The sequence below is a fragment of the Macrobrachium rosenbergii genome, chromosome 51 (assembly GCF_040412425.1).
Source record: "Macrobrachium rosenbergii isolate ZJJX-2024 chromosome 51, ASM4041242v1, whole genome shotgun sequence".
Taxonomy (NCBI): domain Eukaryota; kingdom Metazoa; phylum Arthropoda; class Malacostraca; order Decapoda; family Palaemonidae; genus Macrobrachium; species Macrobrachium rosenbergii.
In genome coordinates this window covers 20731297-20755390 of record NC_089791.1, presented here as the reverse complement: position 1 = coordinate 20755390, position 24094 = coordinate 20731297, and the positions used below count along the sequence as shown (strand labels likewise).

The 24094-nt window shown below is 37.3% G+C and overlaps 1 protein-coding gene across 1 annotated transcript in view; it reads left to right on the top strand.

The window, feature by feature from the left end:
• The window catches only part of phtm (phantom), a 173835-nt gene that overhangs the window by 112270 nt on the left and 37471 nt on the right, over positions 1–24094 (top strand). Inside the window, 3 exon segments of the mRNA XM_067094951.1 lie at positions 412–527; positions 530–858; positions 2913–3062. Coding sequence (XP_066951052.1) covers positions 412–527; positions 530–858; positions 2913–3062 — 595 coding nt within the window.

The following is a 24094-nucleotide window of genomic DNA, read 5'->3' as shown; positions in this document are numbered from 1 at the left end:
GATTATAAAAAGTACCAGGTATATGTATTTTCCTGTCCAGTTTGACTCTAGGGAAAGCCACTTATTAAAAAAAGCCTAATTTTTCAAGACGACTTTTAACATTACTTTGTCAGTCCATCGTACATTTCTCAAGCCTGACCAAGCATTGGGTTATTCAAAACTGTACATTAAATCATTTCAGTAGCGTAACCAAAGAGGGCATGTTACGTAGCGTATCATATTCTATGAACAGAATATGAGGAAAGACTTTGACAGTATCCAAGATATACATGTATGAAATAAATGAAATTTATATTAGACCAGTACAATCTGAAGTATCTTGAGCTACAGTTTCATTCGAGAACATCCACTATAAAATTTCTCCTTCTCGAGCAAGTCTCGGCCTATCAGTTAATCTTATTTCCACCACAGGTTTCTACCTATGTATCAACGCGTCATCCGTTTCCTCTGGGACAACCACCACAAAACCCATTTCCTGTACCAGTTAATCATCGAAGCCAAGGAGAAGAGCCTCTTGGGCCATGGCGGATGGACCCCAACAGCCAAGAAGAAGAGCCACAACAGGGTGCGCCGAATATTGGCTATCCTTCTGACCAGGAAGTTCAAGAAGAAGAAGAAACCGAGAAGAGGTTACGTCAAGATGATGTTGATCTGCCAGAACAGACGAACCAAGATAATAATTTTGATTGGAGGAACTACCAGGGGAAAGATATCAGGGAGCATTATCTGAAGACCCTGGAGACGAGCATTCCCATCGGAGACCTCAAGGAAGAACTCGAAAAGCAGGACAGAGTCAAAAAGGATCCGGTTGTGGATAAGGATTTTATCCCACAGAACGTCCTTGAGGCTTATCTTAAGGTAAGATAATAACGCACTTGTCAACACCATTTCCTCTCGGATACATGTTCGTGGCGACCAAACTTCAGTTAGAATCTGCACATATGTTCCTACTCTAAGTTATTTTAACATAAAATGCTGGAAAAAATACTGCTTGTTCCCTGGAAAGCCTTCCGGACGTGAGGCATCTTTTGAGGTAGAAATTGGAAATGAAAACGCGAAAGCTATATGAAAATTACTATCGAGCATAATAACTGTGTCTACAAATACTGCAGTTGTGAATTTCAAAAGACATGTTCTATAGGAATACATTGTCTAATAGAACAAGACTTAGTACCGGGTATTAGGAATCTTACCCTTCTCCCAAGTAGAATCTAAAGCATCATATACGCGTCAGTTTTCACCCTTATAAATCCCTTATTGGTGGCGATGTAGGAAAGATCAGCGACTTAATATCTTCTGCCAAAAAGGGACCGAGGTCAGAAGTCCACGCCAGGTCTCTTATTCATTTCCACAATATTGTCCCCATTTACTGGGCCCCGATGTCTATGGGCCCTTAGTGGCATTTTGCCAGCTTAATATACAGCAACAAGACAGACTTCGAAGTCCACAGGTACTTTGTGAAGAAGAGAACCTCAAAAGTCAACCACTTTGAGTATTCTATCCCAGTTACTTTCAGAATATGGATATTTGTCACAGTGAATCATTTGCCCATCTCAGTGTCAGCGCCACTGAGAAATGAAGGATGGCGCGCGCTTCTTGAAGCAAGCAGGGAAATGCAACATTAAAGATTCAGTGCTCTGCGCGTTTCACAACATTAAAATTTTATGTACTTGTTCGACGAGAGAGTGACCTTGAAGAGACTGTGCTGCATTTAGTATGCCGCGGTGACGGCGATCGTCTAACGATGTCATGGTTCGTAGTGCGTTCGATAAAAAAGAGATTAGGCTCCTTTAATGGCGATGCCAAATTCGTGTGTTTGTTTCCATCCAGATTTAGAGAGAATGGTGGCTTGTATATTCAAGATCATGTTGTACCTTTGGTCTGAGGTTACCGTGTATTTTACTTTAATTCTTTGAGCTGTAGATTTCTATTTGAGATAGGATGTTACAGTACACTCGTATCCGCTGCAAAAATGCAAAGTACTCCTCCTGTGGATCCGCAGCTTGTAATTAAAGGAACGCAAAACAATACGCAGTGAAATTATTGCGTATAAACTGGCAGCAAACCAAGTTTTGAGCCATCAGTATGCAAAAGGTACCTCTCTTACTTTCAGAACGCAAGACCAGAGAATGTCATTGCCCTTATTTGCGTATTTTTTTTTTTTTAAATCTGCGTACCCACATCTGCGTCTCCCATTAGTGCAGTTTTCTCTATTGTGTCGTCTTATTTTCGGTGAGTTTTCAAATACATTCTGAAACACAGTACTTCCTCTTTTGTCTTCGTTTTTAGAAAAATATTGTCCTGTTTTAACGCTAACAGAATTACAGGTTATAAGTTACATTAATAAAACTTTCAGAAATATATTTACCTCCATTGCACTGTTTCCTTTGTCAGTTCACTATGTTCATTTTACATAAGGTTATTATTATATATATATATATATATATATATATATATATATATATATATATATATATATATATATATATTATATATACACAGTATATATATATATATATATATATATATATATATATATATATATATATATATATATATATATATATATATATATGTATACTAAGAAATCACTAAGTAAGCGCGTGATTTTGTTTATTAGTTGAAACCACTGGGAAAGTTCAAATTGAAAGATGGAGTGCCAAGTATTTTCGTGTATTTTTACACATCTTCGGGGCCCCGAAGATGTGTTGAAGTACACGAAAGTACTTGGCACTCTGTCTTCAATTTGAACTTTCCCAGTGGCTTCAGCTAATATATATTTATATATATATACACATATATATGTATATATATACACACACATATATGTGTATATATGTATACATACATACACAGTGCGTATGCATTTCATCTTATTCAATAGTTTGATGTTTACTCTTTGCCTACCTCAGGAGCGATCCGAACGCGGTGATGACGTCGGTAGCTTCACCTACAAGCAACTGCGACACGTGAGCGGTGATCTTTTCGGCGCGGGGTCGGAGACGACCATCACCACGCTCAGGTGGCACCTCCTCAACATGGCACTCTTCCCGGAAGTGCAGGTAAGTGTTGGCACTCTCTCCTTGCTGGTTCTATCTAGGGATGACACTTTTTCTTGGGAAGCAAAGGTTTATGGCTGAACTGTTCCCGGATGGAAAGGCATTTATTGATACCTACTTGATTTTTCTCTTGACTTGTTTTGCTTGCAGAAGGTTGCTAAGTTTTGTTGCAAGTTTCCCGTTGCGTTTTGTTTATTACATGTCAGGGACTGTCTTCCCACGCCCAGTCTTTTATCCGGGCTTGGAGCCTATGTACAAAATCCAAAAGCAAAATATTTTTAATGTATGAAACGTATATTTGTGAGATGGTACTCTTTTGTAACCGATAAACGGGAAGTGTTCATTCACATGCGTCTATCGTAATGTACATATGCGTAGATTTTAGTGCATATTGCAAAAGCTTTATTTATAAGCCCTGGAAAGATTCACTATCCAAGAAATATAAAATTTAAGAGTCCCCATCATGACTGCTCTCTCTCTCTCTCTCTCTCTCTCTCTCTCTCTCTCTCTCTCTCTCTCTCTCTCTGCATGTAGGCACGAGTGCATTCAAGTTCTTATCCAGTCTTTTTCTGACGAGGCCGTAAGCGTCATGTCCTTGTCGACCTTGGCTATGAACCATTACAGTCATCTAACTACCAGGTATGCAAGCCGATGTTTAGGCCAACAGAGTACAGTGGGATTTAGCGGAACGTGACTAAACCGCTCCCTCGAGACTCGAACCTTTGACCTTATGCTGGAAAGTAACCCCTAACCATTGAACTACAAGATATTTTGTTTAATATTATAATCACAAATATCAGCAATACTGTATACTTCAATCCTTCTAATTCAACAGCTTTCATGTTCGCGAAGGTGTCTTACATACGGAAACTTTTCACATTCACGAACACGTATCATATTCAGGAACTTGTATCATACTCGTTTATACCACACAGCCCGAAATTGGAGTGTCCAGACAAGCAAGTATTTCACAGAAAGTCAGAAGTTGGCTTCCAAGGGGCGTCAGGTATTTTCAGATTGCGAAACACTGCAAAATTACATTCCAGGCTAGCCCTCTAGTCCTCTACCCTATGGGGGTTGGGGTGGGGTGGGGTGGCCCTGTTGCAGCTCTCTCTCTCTCTCTCTCTCTGCTCTGAACTTGAACTCAGTTCAGGAGAGTTTTAAAGTAGAATATAGATTCTGAATTCCATTGCAAACTAATCTCTCTCTCTCTCTCTCTCTCTCTCTCTCTCTCTCTCTCTCTCTCTCTCTCTCTCTCTCTCTTGAACTCAGTTCAGCTTTGATTCTGAACCATTGCAACTAATCTCTCTCTCTCTCTCTCTCTCTCTCTCTCTCTCTCTCTCTCTCTTCTCTCTCTTGAGTTCAGGAGAGTTTTAAAGTAGAATATAGATTCTGAATTCCATTGCAAACTAATCTCTCTCTCTCTCTCTCTCTCTCTCTCTCTCTCTCTCTCTCTCTAACTCAGTTCAGGAGAGTTTTAAAGTAGAATATCGATTCTGAATTCCATTGCAAACTAATCTCTCTCTCTCTCTCTCTCTCTCTCTCTCTCTCTCTCTTGAACTCAGTTCAGGAGAGTTTTAAAGTAGAATATAGATTCTGAATTCCATTGCAAACTAATCTCTCTCTCTCTCTCTCTCTCTCTCTCTCTCTCTCTTGAACTCAGTTCAGGAGAGTTTTAAAGTAGAATATAGATTCTGAATTCCATTGCAAACTAATCTCTCTGAACTCAGTCTCTCTCTCTCTTGAACTCAGTTCAGGAGAGTTTTAAAGTAGAATATAGATTCTGAATTCCATTGCAAACTAATCTCTCTCGGTTTGTGTGTGTGTGTGTGTGTGTGTGCTTTGCGAACATGAACTCAATTTAGGAAAGTTTTAAAGTAGATGTTAGACTCTGAATTACACTGAAAAGTAATCTCTCTCTCTCTTTCCGTCGGTAAGCGAAAAAAAATATGAATACTACACCATAGCGGTTACTTTATTGAAAATGTACATAAGATATTATTAGCTAATAATCTGCGTTTAAGAGATTGGCCTAACTTTAATGCTTCTGTTGCCTTTTGTTTTGTAATTTTCATGAACTATAGCCTTAACTACCTTAATTATGAATAATCATATTATTGTAAATGTGAAAATCCTCTAATGAATTCTTGTCGCTAGGTTTTAGTTTTCTGTAAACGAAACTATTGAGATGGCTGTTTGTCTGTCCGTCCGCACTTTTTCTGTCTGCCCTCAGACCTTAAAAACTACTGAGGCTAGAGGGCTGCAAATTGGTATGTTGATCGTCCACCTTCCAATCATCAAACATATCAAATTGCAGCCCTCTATCCTCAGTAGCTTTTATGTTATTTAACGTTAAAGTTAGCCATGATCGTGCCAACAACACAGGCCACCACCGGGCCTTGGCTGAAAGTTTCATGGGCTGCGGCTGAGAGTTTCATGAGCCGTGGCCGAGAGTTTCATGCAGCATTATACGCTGTACAAAAAACTCGAATGCGCCGAAGAAAACTAAGGCGCATTTTTTACTTGTTGCATTTGTTTTGAGGCTTGTGTATCGTTCATTGATTTAGCGAAATCCACTAGTTAGATACATGTCAGCAAAGTCGATATGAATCATCAGGGTATAGGAAGGTATTTACCATTTCCATAAATAAGACGAAAATTTTGTCGGCTTTGTGTTGCACCTTAAGAGGAGAACAAGAATCTGTTCTTGGACAGGGCCTTAAAACCTGGCTTAGTTCGAGCCGACTACATTAAATGTGTGTTAAGAGAGTATACATTACTAGTTAAAATAAACTATCATATACGTCGATAGTTACGTCATGGTCCATTTACAAAGAAAACAAACACTGCATATCTTCCCCAAAAACATTCAGGTTTAGAAAAGATACTAAATTTAATGCTTATTTTATTATTATCCTGTTAATGATAAGATAATGATTATACTCAAATTAGAATATTCATTGACATTGCGCCTTTTGTTAGCGCCGGTAAATTCACTGCTAAGCCCAGAGACTTCATTGGCTCAGGTAACAGAATTCATGAAAGGTCGGTTTTGGGATTCTGCCAGTGTTCTGACCAAGACATTGGTTCTGGCTATATTCAGCTGATATTAAGTGAGTCAACTCACATCCCTGCTAAATTATCAGATATAGTTTTAACAGACGTTTTTGTTATAATTCCAACCAGCGTCGAGTTTATCAACACCTCTGACTATTGAGTTTATTGGCATCACTGAAAATTGAGTTTATTGACACCTCTGAAAATTGAGTTTATTGTCACCTCTGGAAATTGAGTTTATGGTCACCTCTGACTATTGACTTTATTGGCACCTCTGACTGTTGAGTTTATTGGCACCTCTGACTTGAGTGCATTGGCACCTGTGAAAATTGAGTTTATTGGCACCTCTGAAAATTGAGTTTATTGGCACCTCTGACTATTGAGTTTATTGGCACCTCTGACTTGAGTGCATTGGCATCTCTGAAAATTGTGCATCCCAGTAAATTCAAAATTCAAAGCACCGCAGTTGAAGAAACTGTGACTAAAGTCTCGTCACAATTGGTTGTTTTTGTTGCTCTTACAAACCAGTTGTCATCACGATAAGGCCTTAGGCGATCAAGCCTAAGTAAGATATGTGGAGACCGGTAGTTGGCATTCTGCTGGAATACGATGGAATACTCTTTTGCCCGCTTCATACGTCCACAAATGCTCCTTCCCTATCGAGGTGATCCGCCGTAGCTCAAGACCAGTCAGTCTTCTGCAAGGCAGTGCAGCTGTGCACTAGCATGCCAGGTTTACTGATCTCACGCATTGCCCAAGGATGAACTTAACTGGGGGTAGATACGATACAGTGTAACCTCATTCTTTTCGAATCTTTGCAACCGGATATAGTTTAACCTTCATATCCATGAGTGTACACTCATGGTTTTTATTAAACTATATCCTGTTGTGATATATATATATATATATATATATATATATATATATATATATATATATACCTATATACATATGTAAATATATATATATATATATATATATATATATATATATATATGTAAATATATATATATATATATATATATATATATATATATATATATATATATATATATATATATATATATATATATATATATAAATATATATATATATATATATATATATATATATATATATATATATATATATATATATATATATATATATTTATATTTATATATATTTTTTTTTATACAATCGTAATATCATCTAGTTCTCATTCTTCCTCTTTTTTAATATCCAGTCAACATGATAAAAAGTATAATGACAGAAATGTGATATTGCTACATGTTCTTATCCGAATGTAACACAGCAAAGTAATACCAGATATTCTTCGATCCCGACCATCCTTCAGTCTTTTATGACGCAATGACTTCGCAAAGAGAAGAGTTATTTTATATTCTTTTTTTTTATATTTCTCTGCGTTCTTGCGCGCCTGATTTCTTGGAATCCAATTCTCCCTCGGTGCCCGAGGCGCCTCTGCGGTTAAACAGCTGCTTCCAGGTCGTCACCGTAACCTAATTTCTCTCCTTACGCGGACGTATCCTTTTCTGGTCTCCCATACCCCGTAGGAGGGTGGTAGTGCCGTCAGCGCACCTCACGAGGTGCACTGTAGGCATTACTTAAGATTCTTTGCAGTATCCCTTCGGCCCTGAGCTGCAGCCTCTTATTCCTCTTACTATATCTCCGTTCATATTCTCTTTCTTCCACCTTACTTTCCACCTTCTCTCCTAACAATTGTTTCACAGTGAAACTGCGAGGTTTTCCTCCTGTTACACCTTTCAAACTTTTTTACTCTGTTTCCTTTTCAGCGCTGAATGACCTCACAGGTCCCAGTGCTTGGCCTAAGGCCTAAATCTTGTGTTCGAACTCCAACTTGTTTCCCATAGTGTTGTGTATAGCGTTCCTTTCGAATTTCTACCATTATGCATTCACATTACGATCAGGTTTTATATAATAAAAGTATGTATTTTCCTGTGTATCAAGCTTTTCACCCCATGCGCCTTTTCTCGCCCTTCTGAAGGTCTTTTGCAAGGTTCGTGCCGCTTTCCAACTCGGTGGCAACCGACTGTAGTCAACTAACTACCAGGTATTTAGGCTAACAGATCAGATACACAAGGATTTTTCAGAAAACGGCCCCAAGATGATCCCCTGTTCTCGCCCAGAAACGACCTTGGAAATTACCGGTGAGTCGCAGCGTAATACACACACACACACACACACACACACACGCACACATATATATAGATATATATATATGCATAGATAGATACATAGATTAGGTGTATGTGTGTATATATATATGTATATATATATATATATATATATATATATATATATATATATATATATATATATATATATATATATATATATATATTATGCGCCTCATACTGAAAATAATTACCATTGCAGGCATTCGTATTTCCTCTGCAAGGACCATAATGGCGTCTCCGACTTTGCATAAGTGTGAAATTTCACAGAGAGAAGTTGGACTCTCTTAAATCATTGTATGATACGCATATTTTTTTTTCTTTTGTTTTCTCTTTTAAGCGACTTGGGGAAGATGTCCCTCTAGTATAATGAGGAAAGGGATGTCCACCAACAATGGGCACTTGCCCTCATTGCCCCGGAAGAAATCGAAAAGCTCCTCCCTAGATGCAACTCGTTTCATTCCTTTTACTGTACCTCCGTTCATATTCTCTTTCTTCCGTTTGACTTTCCACCCTCTCCTAGCAGTTGTTTCACAGTGCAACTGCGAGGTTTTCCTTTTGTTACACCTTAAAACCTCCTATACTCTCAATTCCCTGGGAATTTTCAGCGCTGAATGACCTCATAGGTCCCAGAGCTTGGCATTTGGCCTAAATTTCAAATTGCATTCCATAAAGCAGTTTCTGGTGATATTTCCGCTTGAAACCCTCATACTGAGAAGGAGCTGTTGATCTTATAATTCATCCTAAATAAAAAAAAAAAAAGTCTAGCCTTGTGAAGAAGAACTACCTGGCCTTGCTGTGCATGACGCCCTTAGAAAAACTAATGTGGCTTACCAGTTCCGTGGCCATGTCTAAGGATGCCCATCGTGTTTTTCCCATTAGCTAACCAACAAATTAACCTTATTAGAACTAGATCACCCTAAGAGCAGGCTGCCTTGTTATCCTAAGCACTAGACTGAGTTATAGGTCCAGATGGTGAACTTTGAAATCTTTATTTCGTAACGTAAAGGATTGCAGTCACCTTAGAATGATAATGTAAGAAAAACAATTTTTTGGAATGTTACCTTTCAAAGGTATAATTATGCTATCGAGCACTTCAGTTGATTTGCGAATTTTTTCCTAGTCCAAAGGCCCATAAATGGACTGTTTCTGACGTAATTTCAACCATATGATGCAGAAAACTTACATTAGAGGACGTTTCTTGGATTTACTGCCAACGAAACCTTGTCCTGTTGTCCTACGGAGTCCCTAGACTAAAATTATCTTGTTACCTTCATACTTTTGAAAGCCAGACGTGGTTATCTAACAGTTTTTGATATAAAATTGACAAATTTGACAACCACTTCCAGTGCCTCTGTTTAGTTAACCTATTACAACATCCCGTCAGGCAGATTTGGTGACGAAGGGTAAACTAGGTTAAAATGGTGTTCCTCCCTGGTTGCACCGGTTTTCATTTTATCCCCAACCGAAAACCCATGTTCCCCAAGGTGGTCTCCCACTGCTGGTAGATTAGGGGGGTGTGGTAATGGGTTGACCACTGGTCTTATACCAGCACGCATTCATTAATAAAGCCAGCCCTTAAGTTTTGCATGAGTTGCTTGGTATAAGGAGTTCTGTCATTTATTTTACGACCACACAGAAGGATGATAAATTGGCTTCGGATTATGAGAGAGATATATATATATATATATATATATATATATATATATATATATATATATATAGATATATATATATATATATATATACATATATATATATATATATATATATATAGATATATATATATATATATATATATATATATATATATATAATATATATATATATATATATATATATATATATATATATATATACATATATGTATATATATATACAGTATATGTATAATTTATATTACTAAATTAACATGCAATATATGCAGTTGCGTGTTAATGCTACTTCATACTTGTGTTTCCCTTATTAAAATACCGGAGTGTGGTTGAGGAGGGGGCGGGGGAAGGGGGGGCTCATTAAAACGGACCGTAGTTCTCGGTGTCTTTGGATCCGGGTGGCAGGAAGGTATCTCAGTGAGGTGTGATACTTCAGCGAATAGTTATTCTTCTTTTGTTCTTTGTCGTTCTGAATCAAATCGCTTTCTTCCCAAGAGTTTGTCTATAGAAGGTGACTGTGTACTGAAAGGGGGAAAGTTATTTTGTAGAGTTTGTGCTCTGTGTCATTATAAACATTCTTTTTTGTTAAATGGATTGTTGTGCATGGACTCTCTCTCTCTCTCTCTCTCTCTCTCTCTATATATATATATATATATATGTATATATGCATATATATGTATGTATGTACATATGTACACACACACACACACACACACATATATATATATATATATATATATATATATATATATATATATATATTCCTGGTGTACAGATTCAAGCTACTTTTCCTAGCAATTTCCTAGCAATGTAAATTGACGTATTGCGTTTTCGGCAATTTCCACTCATGCTGTTATCCTGTATAAGTCAGTTGATGTTTTGGAAAATGTTGAAGTTACAAATCATAAAACAAACCTTACTTGGTTACTTTCCTCTCTCTCTCTCTCTCTCTCTCTCTCTTTGCTGACTTTAACTCAGTTTAGGAAAGTTTTAAAGTAGATGTTAGCTCCTGAGTTGCATCGCAACTCTCTCTCTCTCTCTCTCTCTCTCTCTCTCTCTCTCTGCTTTGTGAACATGACTTAGTTTAGGAAAGATTTAAAGTAGTTGTTAGACTCTGAATTACATTGCAAACCAAAATAATTTCTCTCTCTCTCTCTCTCTCTCTCTCTCTCTCTCTCTCTCTCTCTCTCTCTCTCTCTCTCTCTATTTTGTTTCTGTTCAGTCAAAAATAGGGTATGTGGATGCCCATACCCTTGACTGTTATTTGTATATTGTGAGGGGTATCAGTAATTCCATGTGTGGGAGCGGGTTCATCTCGCATTCAGTTGCTTTAAATTGCCTTCGTATGGATTATATGAATTTGGAGTCCCCTCGCCCGCGGTGCAGCTACTATAAATTTGATTTCCTGTCAGAGCAACTGTGCCTGGCACTACCTGTTGACTCAAGGCCATCATTTGTGTCCCAAGGTGACCAGAACTAAGCACAAGGACTGTCTTGGCCGAGGCATTACTTACCAGAATGACAGATGAGCTCTCCTACAAGTAAGGAAGTGCAAGCATAATTTTTGGCATGCATTTAATAGCTGAGGTCGGTGACCTTTGAGTTTGTTAGCACCTCTGACCTTTGCCTCCTCTCCGGCGATGTTGTAACTCTTGGATTCTTGCCTCCTTTCCCGGAAGTGGTCGGACAGTTAGTTGGCTGTGTAACTCGAGCACGTTTTCTGCCATGTTTTAGCACTCTTGAAATTTGTCACCAATCGTGTTGACAAATTTAAAGCAGCCCTTGTTCGTTCTTGCGTCACAGTGCCTTAGGGAACGAGCGTGACGTCAGGTCGCTAAATGATGTCGGAATACGTTCTAAGAGATGTCAGAAATGTCTGAAAAGGTTGCTGAAAGCTGTCTGAAAACGATGCTGAAAGATGTATGAAAACGTTGCTAGAAGATGGCAGAAAATGTTGCTAAAAGATGTCTGAAAACGTTGCCGAAAGATGATGGAAAACATTGTTGAAAGATGTTTGAAAACGTTGCCAAAAGATGTCTGAAAACGTTGCCAAAAGATGTCTGAAAACGTTGCCAAAAGATGCCTGAAAACGTTGCCAAAAGATGACGGAAAACATTGCTGACAGATGGTTGAAAACGTTGCTAACAGATGACGAAAAACATTGCTGAAAGATGTTTGAAAACTTTGCTCAACTGTGTCTGAAAACATTGCTGAAGGATGTCGGAAAACGTTCGAAGAGATATCGAAAAACGTTCTCTTGAATCGATGTGCATCACGGCTAACAGTTTTCTGCTTACAGTTATTTCCATAGTCATCTTGATTTCAGTTGGCAGGTCAATCGTTTCTTTTGGGATTACGCCAAAGGGATTATTCTCCGTTCACTTCTTCCTTTTAGTTTTCCGTAAAGAAAACTTGTGACGGCTTCGTCTGTCCGTCCGCACTTTTTCTGTCCGCCCTCAGATCTTAGAAACTACTGAGGCTAGAGGGCTGCAAATTGGTGTGTTGATCATCCACCCTCCAGTCATCAAACATACCAAATTGCAGCCTTGTAGCCTCAGTAGTTTTGATTTTATTTAAGGTTAAAGTTAGCCATAATTGTACTTCTGGCACCGCTATAGGTACCAACAATACAGGCCACCACCGGACCGTGGCTGAGTTTCATGGTCCGTGGCTGAAAGTTTCTTACAGCATTATACGCTGTACAGAAAACTCGATTGCGCCGAAGAAACTTCGGCTCATTTTTTACTTGTTTTATTTTGTTCTCCTTTGAGGTGCGTCTCGGTGAAAGAATTTGGTTTCACTTTCAGTTGGACTCCGTTCAGATAAACTGAAAAGTCAGTCAGCAAATTATAAAAGTAAAATATAAACAAATTAATCAGAAGAATTGGTACAAAACGTCAGAGTTATATCCTCTGCGTCATGTCTTCGCCGGACTGACCTCGATACTTCCACTTGATTACCTGACGAACACCTGGAACAGAGCCCTACTCTCTCTCTCTCTCTCTCTCTCTCTCTCTCTCTCTCTCTCTCTCTCTCTCTCTCTCTCGCGTGCGTCATCACGAGGGAATCCTCTTTCCTTCAGTATGGATTTTTGCAAGCAATTAATTTGGTTTTATATCTCTTCACAAATGCAGATTTTTTTTTTTTTTTACATGTTGAAAGTGGCGTATCCCGTTATCTGCTATATTACTGTGTAAATTTTACGGTTCTATAATATGGTATATATATATGGCATATATATATATATATATATATATATATATATATATATATGTGTGTGTGTGTGTAATATATATACTGTATATATATATATATATATATATATATATATATATATATATATATATATATATATATATATATATATATATATATATATATATATATATATATATATATATATATATATATATATATATATATATAATATATATATATATATATATATATATATATATGAGTATATATATATCTTTTATAATTTATATATATATATATATATATATATATATATATATATATATATATATACAATCCACAATTTGGCCACAATCCACCATAGTCCACTAACATATATATATATATATATATATATATATATATATATATATATATATATATATATATATATATATATATATATATATATATATATGAATACATATATATATATGTGTATACATATTATACATACATGTATACTGTATATGTATGTGTATATATATTGTTTTCCAGTGTAATAAAGAATATGCTTTAAGGATAACTCAGGAATGTTAAACCCTGTGTATGATAATACTGATGAATAATATATCCATTTGTTATCTTTGTAATACTAGATAAATTCAAAGTTTTCTTCGGTCTCCTCACTTATTCCAATTAGACCTGAGACGATCCATTATATTCTCTCCTCATTACTTATACCTTCTTTCTTTCGCGCTAGTCCATTCTCTCAATGTTCTCATCTTTAAGTCCTTTTCACGTGAGAGACACAGAGAGCAAAAGAGAAAATATTATTTGATTATAAATGTGGACTCGCAGTTGCATCTTCCCCTGTGGCCAGTGGACATACGGATGTAAAGGTCTGGGTTTTTTGTACACACTTGGCGTTTTTTTTTTTTTTGGCCATTGCTTTTATTTCTTTGACACCCTGGAGCTTACATGAGGAAGGCTGTTGAACTGCGTCCTAAGTCACTGTTTGGCTTCTAGTGGTGGGAATCTAAAGCATTCTAAAGTATTCTATTCACTTGATTACATTTTTCATGTAAAGATTGTAATGAAATTTGGTCCTCCGACAGATTTTCATTCACCTATTATAGATTTTCTCTCTCTCTCTCTCTCTCTCTCTCTCTCTCTCTCTCTCTCTCTCTCTCTCTGAAGGAATTAGTATCCTGTTATTCGGGTGCATATACAGAAACCGGTTTTCATCTGATATAGGATATTATTAGTACACTTAAAACAAGTCTCTCTCTCTCTCTCTCTCTCTCTCTCTCTCTCTCTCTCTCTCTCTCTCTCTCTCTCTCTCTCTCTCACACATATACATATGCACATATAATGTTATGTATTTTCAAACAAAAAAGGTTTATCATTGAAAAGTTTTGGGTAAATAGTCTCTCTCTCTCTCTCTCTCTCTCTCTCTCTCTCTCTCTCTCTCTCTCTCTCTCTCTCTCTCTCTCTCTGTATAACTTTATACATTTTCATAAGAAAAAAGTTTAGCAATGAAAGATTTTGGGGAATAATGCATCACGTGTGTTCTTTTATATTGCTTGCATGTAAAGCTTAAAAGCGTTTTAAATAACAATGAATAACAACACACGCTGAAATATAGAGGTAAACAGTATAAATTAGGCAGTTGATTACAGAACCCTGAGAGAGTAAATGCGAGATATCATGAAAATATTAAGGGGTGAGTTTTGAATAAGTGCTTTTGGGGAGAAAAAGTGGTACTGGAAGGGTGTAAATGCGGATGACAAGGTTGATATGCAAATCGATTTCATAACATAATGTGTAAATGAAGTGAAGTGTGAAGAGAATGGAATACTGTATTGATGGAATAAAGATTTAGGAGTAATAAATATTTGTTGTATTTGGGGGATAGAAGAGTTAAGGTCTGAATGATACAAAAAATTTAAGAGGTTTAATTCAGTTCTGATTAAGGTGGTCGAGGTGACTGCTGGAGATATAAAGTAGAAGAATCGAGAGGGGCGATGAACGAGACGCTGTAATGGTGTGGTGGTGAAGTAATCGATTTTGCTGGCCATGGTGTGTAAGGTATATCTGGGATAAGGCCAGATATAGAAGAAATTGGAAGGAGAATAATGATGTAGAGAAATGAAATGCAGTAGGACACATAAAGTCAAGATTACATTGTTTGTTTTAAAAAACGTGGATCTTAGACAATTGTGTGTTTTGCTACATAACATTATAATATTTCTTAACTGGGTAATGAGAGAAGCCAAAAATGAACAAAGATATGTACGCGAGTTTATGAGATTTTCGAGTCATAACTGGAGTGTTAAGTGACTGATGTTAAAAATGATACGTTGTTGCCTGGTGATAGTGAAGAAAAATGCCGAGAGAGGTGAAAACTAGGAAACTTGAAGTTACTTGGAAGACTAGGTAATAATATTAAATGGAAGTCAGTGAGGTGGGATAATGAATCTTGAAATTGCTGGTGGAAAATGAAATGTTTATACTGGTCCGCTGGTATGGCGGCTTGCGTCATGGATGCCGCTCAGATGTCGGGGGTTCGCGTCTCCCCCAGGGCAATGAAAAATCACTGGCTCTGTAGCGCAATCAGTTACTCCTGCAGTAGTTCCTCATTGGGCGGGTCGATATCGTTCTCAGCTAGCACTCTGCTGGGCCCGTGTTCGATTCTCCAGCCGGCCAATGAAGAATTAGAGGAATTTATTTCTGGTGACAGAAATTCATTTCTCAGTATAATGTGGTTCGGATTCCACAGTAAGCTGTAGGTCCCGTTGCTAGGTAACCAATTGGTTCTCAGCCACGTAAAATAAGTCTAATCCTTCGGGCCAGCCCTAGGAGAGCTGTTAATCAGCTCAGTGGTCTGGTAAACTAAGGTATACTTTACTGCTGCAGTGTGAGGTCTGCTGTGGGAGGTTGAAACCAACATTCTTTGGAAGCTTGAATTTTAAGTCAATGGCCCTTGTGTGCTTGTCCCATGTGAATAGGTTTCATCTAATGAAATAATAATAGTAATAATAATACAGGCATTAAGGCAAAGGATGAATGAAAAGGTGAATCACAGGAGAGGTGGAGCAGCGTGGTTAGCATGATCCCTGGCAAATGTTAAGAAGAGAAGAGGGTTCTCTGTGAAAGAGAATACCAGGATAGACGAAGGACTTTTAGCATCAAATCTGCCTCAGTGAAGTGAAGTTGACTGATGCATACGAATGAGAGAAAAAACATGCAAGATATTGAGGTGAACTGTTTGTGCGGTCTAGTTGAGCAAGGGAGGGCAAAGGGTTAAAAATATAGACATAGAAATGGGTGCGGAATAAAAGGTTGGCATGAGTGACAAGATGGATTTCTGTGATTTTATAGGATTTTGACTCGTGAAGAGGATTGTGAGGCAAGAGAATAAACCTAAGAATAAACACAAAAATGCAAGTCTGTGCGCATGCAAGATGGAGATGAGTGGCATAGTGTGTGTGTGTATGTATATATATATATATATATATATATATATATATATATATATATATATATATATATATATATATATGTATATATATATGTATGTATGTATATATATATAAATATATGTATGTATGTATATATATATAAATATATGTATGTATGTATATATATACTGTATATATATATGTATATATGTGTATTATATGTGTATGTGTGTGAGATATGATTTGTAAGAAAGCTTAAAATATATTATGACAGTGCACGCGACAAAATGATTCCTTAATATTTGCAAAGAATTAGCCTTACTATCTATCTAATGCCATTGGGACTCCAGTTACTGAAATTAGTTTGACGACCCACAGAGGATAATTCTCTCTCTCTCTCTCTCTCTCTCTCTCTTCTCTCTCTCTCTCTCTCTCTCTCTCTTTGCTCTTGGTATGAAATCGTGTTCGTTGTAGCAGCAACCCTCAGAGGGTGAAGAAAAAACATTAAATTAGGAGAGCCATCTTAGGGGTTAAACTGGGTTAGACATACGCTCTCAACACTAAGACGCAAGTTTGGGAAACCTTACATTTGGAAAAGCTTCATCGAGTGAGGGAAAACAAATCCCAATCATTAATGCTGTAGATTTAACAAACTGTAATCAAAGACAGACATAAAAGTATATACATTCATAACATACTGATTTTTATTTTATTTTATTTTTAATTTTTTTTTTTTTTGGGGGGGGGCAGTAAGTGTTAATTTTCTTTGTTTCCATGGGCAGTTCGTGTTTCCTTGATTATGTACCGTAAGAGACGTAATGGCTGGAAAAAAGCTCTTCAAGGAGAGCCAGTTGCAGTTATTACTTCTAGTTATGAGAGAGAGAGAGAGAGAGAGAGAGAGAGAGAGAGAGAGAGAGAGAGAGAGAGAGAGGATCAACACTATTTTAACTGCGCTCTGTTTGCACTTTGACTTTTATCTGACCACCAGTGAGTGTCCTGAGAAGAAATAGAAGATGAAAAATCAATTTCGGCCCTTAAAGGGACGCACTCGGTGCAATTTAAGTGTCAAAATCGAGCAGTCAACAAAAACTTGTCTCATTAGCAAGCTCTCCCCGACGCCTTCCTCGTATTTCCCTCTGTCAAAATAAAGACGGCCTTTAAACTAGCCAGCTCCGGTGAAATTAATATAATTTTTTTGTTTATCTTAAAAAATAAATCAGCCTACTGTTGCAATGACATTTGATCCATTGTAGGATGAAATAGTTAATAATGAGCTTTATAAACGTGGGGAAATCTGACAAGTGGCCTACCCACGTTAACACAAAAGAAGCTTTGTCCCAGAATACCTTCAAAGGTATTGATCAACAGCATTAAACTTAATTATCGAGTTCCATCAAGTTTATCATGCCATCCGATTTCTGATTCCTTGACAAGTAAAACAGGTTAATTACGTTTAATAGTGAGGTGAACTGAAAATGTTGAGGACAAGCCATTTATTTAAGGTCAGCGTATCTCCATAAATGGACAATCTCTCTCTCTCTCTCTCTCTCTCTCTCTCTCTCTCTCTCTCTCTCTCTCTCACAAAAGTAATTACCTGCCTACTGCATGATGGTTCGAAGAAATTCTCTCTCTCTCTCTCTCTCTCCTAAAACTAAAAATACGTGCTTGCTGTATGATAGTGGGGGTAAATATTGTAGGCAAAAGCTCGGTGAAAGTGATTATTATTCACAGACCAAATTTGATAAAGAGTCAGCTTGTCCTACTGAAGGGTAGTATTTCCTGTCCTCCCTACCCAGTTTTCCCTTCCTACTTTTATCGAAGTGGTGGACCCCGACAATCACTACCTTTATCCGGATAATCCATGATACAATTTGATCACATGGTCCGTCTCTTGCATAAATAATACGATTGCTGGTGTGCGAGTGTGCCAAAAGCCCTTGTTGTTTTTCCTAGAGCTTCTTTCGAAACTGGTTGTGGAAATTTCAAGGTTAGAGCTGCCCCTTTTACCCAGATCTGAGAATCTCGTGTAAAAGGTGAGCCAGAAACTGCTATTGTTTTTCTAAACATAAATTCTTGTTTCGGGGTCGGTGACCTCCTTAGCAAATGTTTAACCCTTGCTTCATCGGTGACATAAACCCAAGAGGTTGTGTGACGTCAGTGAGGAAGAAGTCGGAATTCAGGAAGGTGAGGAAAATGGAATTGAAGTAAAAGTAATAATTGTGGAAATACCTCTCGAGGCTCTGGAATAACAATTTTTTTTATCAATTTATTGATTTGTTTGTTTTAAGGTGTCACAACAAATATGAGATTTGTTTTCTAAAGCCGTTACCCATAGCTATTTTAATTTTAATCTCTTCGTTTTACGTCGTCGATTTATTATTATTATTATTATTATTATTTCATTAGATGAAACCTATTCACATGGATCAAGCACAAATGGGCCATTGACCTGAAATTCAAGCCTCCAAAGGATGTTGGTTTCAACCTCCCACCGCAGACCCCACACTGCAGCAGTAACTGATCATGATACAGAGCCAGTGATTTTTTTATCGGCCCGGGGGAGACGCGAACCCGCGATATCTGAGTGGCATGCCACGACGGCCATACCAGCGGACCAGTATAAAGACTTAGTTTTCCACCATCAATTTCAAGATTCATCATTCCACCTTATTGACCAGTCGATGAAATGCCATGTTACTTTTGTAAAATGGGGAAACGCTGTTGTTACTTTTTCGTTGGGAATGTGTTGTTGAAGGATGTCTGGTTAAGTAGAATATTAATTTGCAGTTTAGATTCCGAAGTAAAGCTCTTAAATTGCGACGCTACCTGACCTTATCATTTACCAAATCTCAGGAATAGGAGAAATATTTTCAGAAATATATGTTTTTTCTCGTGATTTTCTTTCAGGTGTGCTTCTTGAAGTAAGGAAAATAAAAGTGGTTCTTGAAAAGGGAAAACGTAAGTGCTGTTAGAAGGCATATTCTGTAATTTATTAAGAGTTTTAGTTACATTGTATTTGTATTATTTGAGGCACCAGCGTCTTCAAACGTGAGGTTCACTCATTTTTATTTTTATCAGATTAAAGTTTTATATTTTTTTTACTGATGCGTTGGCATCAATACACAGATTTTATCCATCGGCACACATCAAGAGAAAGAAATGTCTTATAAACAGTGGTAGGAAAACAGCATTACCTCTGTAATTAGAAACAATGTATTAATCCTCTCGTTAAGGTTTAAAGGAAAAATATACCTGATAGATGCAAAGATCTCACTCATTCACTCATTTGGTATCTCAGGTCTCATTGTGAGCCATTACCTCGCAGGTGGTTCCTAATAGATTATACTCAGTCATGAGAGAGAGAGAGAGAGAGAGAGAGAGAGAGAGAGAGAGAGAGAGAGAGAGAGAGAGATTCAGGGAACATTTGCAGAAAGAACGTGACATGTAGGTATTTATACCGAGAGAGAGAGAGAGAGAGAGAGAGAGAGAGAGAGAGAGAGAGAGAGAGAGAGAATTCAGGGAACATTTGCAGAAAGAACGTGACATGTAGGTATTTATACCGAGAGAGAGAGAGAATTCAGGGAACATTTGCAGAAAGAACGTGACATCTAAGTATTTATACAGAGAGAGAGAGAGAGAGAGAGAGAGAGAGAGAGAGAGAGAGAGAGAGAGAGAGAGAGAGAGAACATTTGCAGAAAGACCGTGACATCTAAGTATTTATCTCAGAGAGAGAGAGAGAGAGAGAGAGAGAGAGAGAGAGAGAGAGAGAGAGAGAGAGAGAGAGAATTCAGGGAACATTTGCAGAAAGAACGTGACATGTAGGTATTTATAACGAGATTGTACATCATATTTATCTCAGATTCAGAAGAATTATACGTAACAAGCAGTCAGAAAAATAAATAGAGTAGCAGATCTGCCTTGAAAGTTAATTTTAAAAGAGAAAAAATGGTAAAATTTAAATAAGTCTGAGTACTAAAATAAAATTGTAGTTTTTTATCATTTTTACCGTGATACAGAGCTTGAAACAAGGAAAGTCTTAAATCTTTATATTCAAATTAGGACATCCATATTTGTTAACTAATATTGTCCCGAATCCTTAATTATGACACCTGTCGAAAAACAAGTAGCCGAGTTAAGAGAGTTCTTAGGTATCATCCCAGATTATTACAGTTTCTAGTTAAAATTCGTGTGCTTTAGACCCGAACTTTTAGTTTTTGTTTCCCCACTATAAATAGTTTTTAGAAGTGTGGGTTTTTTTTTTTAACTAAAGCGTTCATTTACTGATTCACTAGACCTTGGTCACCATACTGAACCTAGGCAAGACTATAATAAATCATCATTAGAGAGAGAGAGAGAGAGAGAGAGAGAGAGAGAGAGAGAGAGAGAGAGAGAGAGAGAGAGAGAATTCAGGGAACATTTCCAACCAGAAGGAACGTGACACCTAACTAATTATACCGAGATTGTACATTATATTTATCTCAAATTCAGAAGAATCACTCGTAACAATCAGTCGAAAACTTTGTGTCAAAGACATTCGTGGAAAAAGGGGATTCACACCTTTTTAATGACGCATGCGTATTGCGCTCTTCTTTCGCGCGTCTTTCCTAACATCTCGTGTTTGCAAGGTCATCCCTGTAGGAGTTGCGATAACTTCCTGCCGTGCTTTCGTAACGTGATAAGTCCCAGTGTCATGGCCACGAAGCGGAAGATGACAGAAATGGGATGAAGACGCAAGGTGCCTGTTAACATGCTGAGATTGATAACAGAGGAAATCACCGAAAAACTCCCAAAATATTGAGCCATTCGGATGACAACACACGACAAAAAAATATTGTTATTTCTGTTTACTTCGCAGAAGTGTCTTTCCCCCGGCGTTAAATTTGTGGCAGTAGCAGGCGTGTCCTCGTTCTTCTCCTTCCTGTTACAAGTCCCACACACACACTTTTACCTTCCTGCTACAAGTAGCCTGCCGTAGGATTATACCAAAGTGACGTCATCTATTTTGGGAAGGTGTGAACGAAGAGGGCTTGCGCATCGTTGCCGTCGCTTCCGCGGTTTCATGACCTCTTCGAAACCTTTTGGATGTTATGAAACTTGAGAAATTGTGAAAGAGAACAGCCATTTTATTGTACTCATCGTCGTTTGGAGTTGCTAAATTTCTTGTCGTGAGTCAGCGGACGAGAGTTCCTATTATATATTGCTTTACGAGGAAATTTACGCATTTGGTAAACAAGGGGAACTTCCTGTAAAGTTTTACACGGAACATTGCCAGGGATTTCATTCCTCTGATGAAACTCAGTCAGCATTATATGCATACAGTATATATATATATATATATATATATATATATATATATATATATATATATATATATATATATATATATATATATTATACATATATTACATATATATTTTTAATAGCCACAATGACCTCCTTACTTCCCGACTTCCTTGAACTTTATTGATTTTTGGATACGCTTATCACTACCAACTTTATTCGAGTGGGAAGAAAATGATTGAAATTTTGCCTTTAGTGGCAGACTTGGGGAAATATATATATATATATATATATATATATATATATATATATATATATATATATATATATATATATATATATATATATATATATATATATATATATATATATATTTAAATATATATATATATATATGCACTTGTAAATATTTCGACAAAGTAAAAGAAGTTGCCCAGATACTTTACCTCCTTGGCACTAACCATACCTTTTAGTTTGCAATGTATTATCGAATACCCACACTGTAGAAAAAAAAGAATAGCTTTCCATATTTATTTTGTTTATTACCATACCTACAAAAGGAGTTGGTAGTCCGGAAATGATATGTTCAACTACTTCAGATAAGTACAGTAGTTTTCTTAAAGAAGATTTCACCAATTAATGTATTAAAAGTCAATTGAGTACTCCAGAAACAAGTTCTTTCCCGCCTTTAAAAAAATTTTTGTATATCGTTATAGGAGGAGGCAAGATGTCCAATTCCGAAAGCTCTTTTTAGTTTTCTGTAGAAGAAAACTATTGTGCCGGCATTGTTTGTCCGTCTGCATTTTTTGTCCGCCCTCAGATCTTAAAAACTACTGAGGCTAGAAGGCTCAAATCGGTATGTTGATCATCCACCTTCCAGTCATCAAGCATACCAAAGTGCAGCCCTCTAGCCTCAGTAGTTTTTATTTTATTTAAGGTTAAAGTTAGCCAAAATCGTGCATCTGGCAAGGATATGGGACAGGCCACCACCGGGCCGTGATTAAAGTTTCATGGGCCGCGGCTCATACAGCATTATGCCGAGACCACCGAAAGATAGATCTGTTTTCGGTGGCCTTGATTATACGCTGCACAGAAAACTCGATAGCGCCGGCTTATTTTTTACTTTTTTTTTTTTTGTCAGTTTGTTGGAACATCATAATAATATTCGATTCACGGCGAGGTTTACTGGTAACGAACCCCAGAAGTAAGTGAAAATTGCAAGTTGCTTCAATACCAGTTGAATGAGAATTTCAACCTAATTGTAAAGATCGGCTTTCGATTGACAATGCAGTGTATTTTTTTCATTTATAGTGTATGCCGTGGTGTTCCAGCACTTTCAAACTTTTAATTCATATCAGTTATATAATTTCCTTCCTTAGGGGGCTAGTTCTTTGCAGCTTCCCTTCGGCCCCTTGCTGCAACCCCTTTCATTCCTTTTACTGTACCTCCGTTCATATTCTCTTTCTTCCATCTTACTTTGCCTCGCAACTGAATCATAGTGCAACTGCCAGGTTTTCCTCCTGTTAAACCTTTCAAACCTTTTAACTGTCAGTTTCCGTTTCAGTGCTGAATGATCTCATAGGGACCAGCGCTTGGCCTTTGGCCTAAATTCTATGTTCTATATTCTATAATTATCCTGCATTTCTATACGATTTTGACATTCCGACCCTAGTATTGCAGTTCGATGCTTCTTATAGCATGAAGCGACTTAAGCCAGTATCCTCTCTTGGCTTTTATGTACTTGGTAGGTAGCCGACTGGGATAGGAGGCAGCTAAAGTTTCCTCTTTTGACTACCTACTTGGTAGGTAGTCGATTGTGGTTGAAAGCAGCTAAAGTGGAGAAGAGCATGGTGTTGATAACCTCATTCAAAAGATTTGCTGAGAACAGGAAAATTAACGCCTGGGTCTACCCTTAAAAGGTGAAAGTTTTCATAAACAAAATCGTAGGTAAATTTCCGATCCATTTCGTGAGATGAAATACATTTTGTTCCTCGCAAAGCAGATTCTTAAGGACGGGGAAGCAAAGACCCAATCACGGCTCATTTCCTGCCTTTGTATATTTTCCATTAAAAAAAAAAAAAAAACTTAACAAGAATTAAGAAGCAAATAAATGAAGTTTAACACATTCAGCGAACCACTTGTGCGAAAAGTCTTGTCACGAAAGCCAGAAAAAAATAAATGAGGCTGAAAATAGGAAAATAAGCACG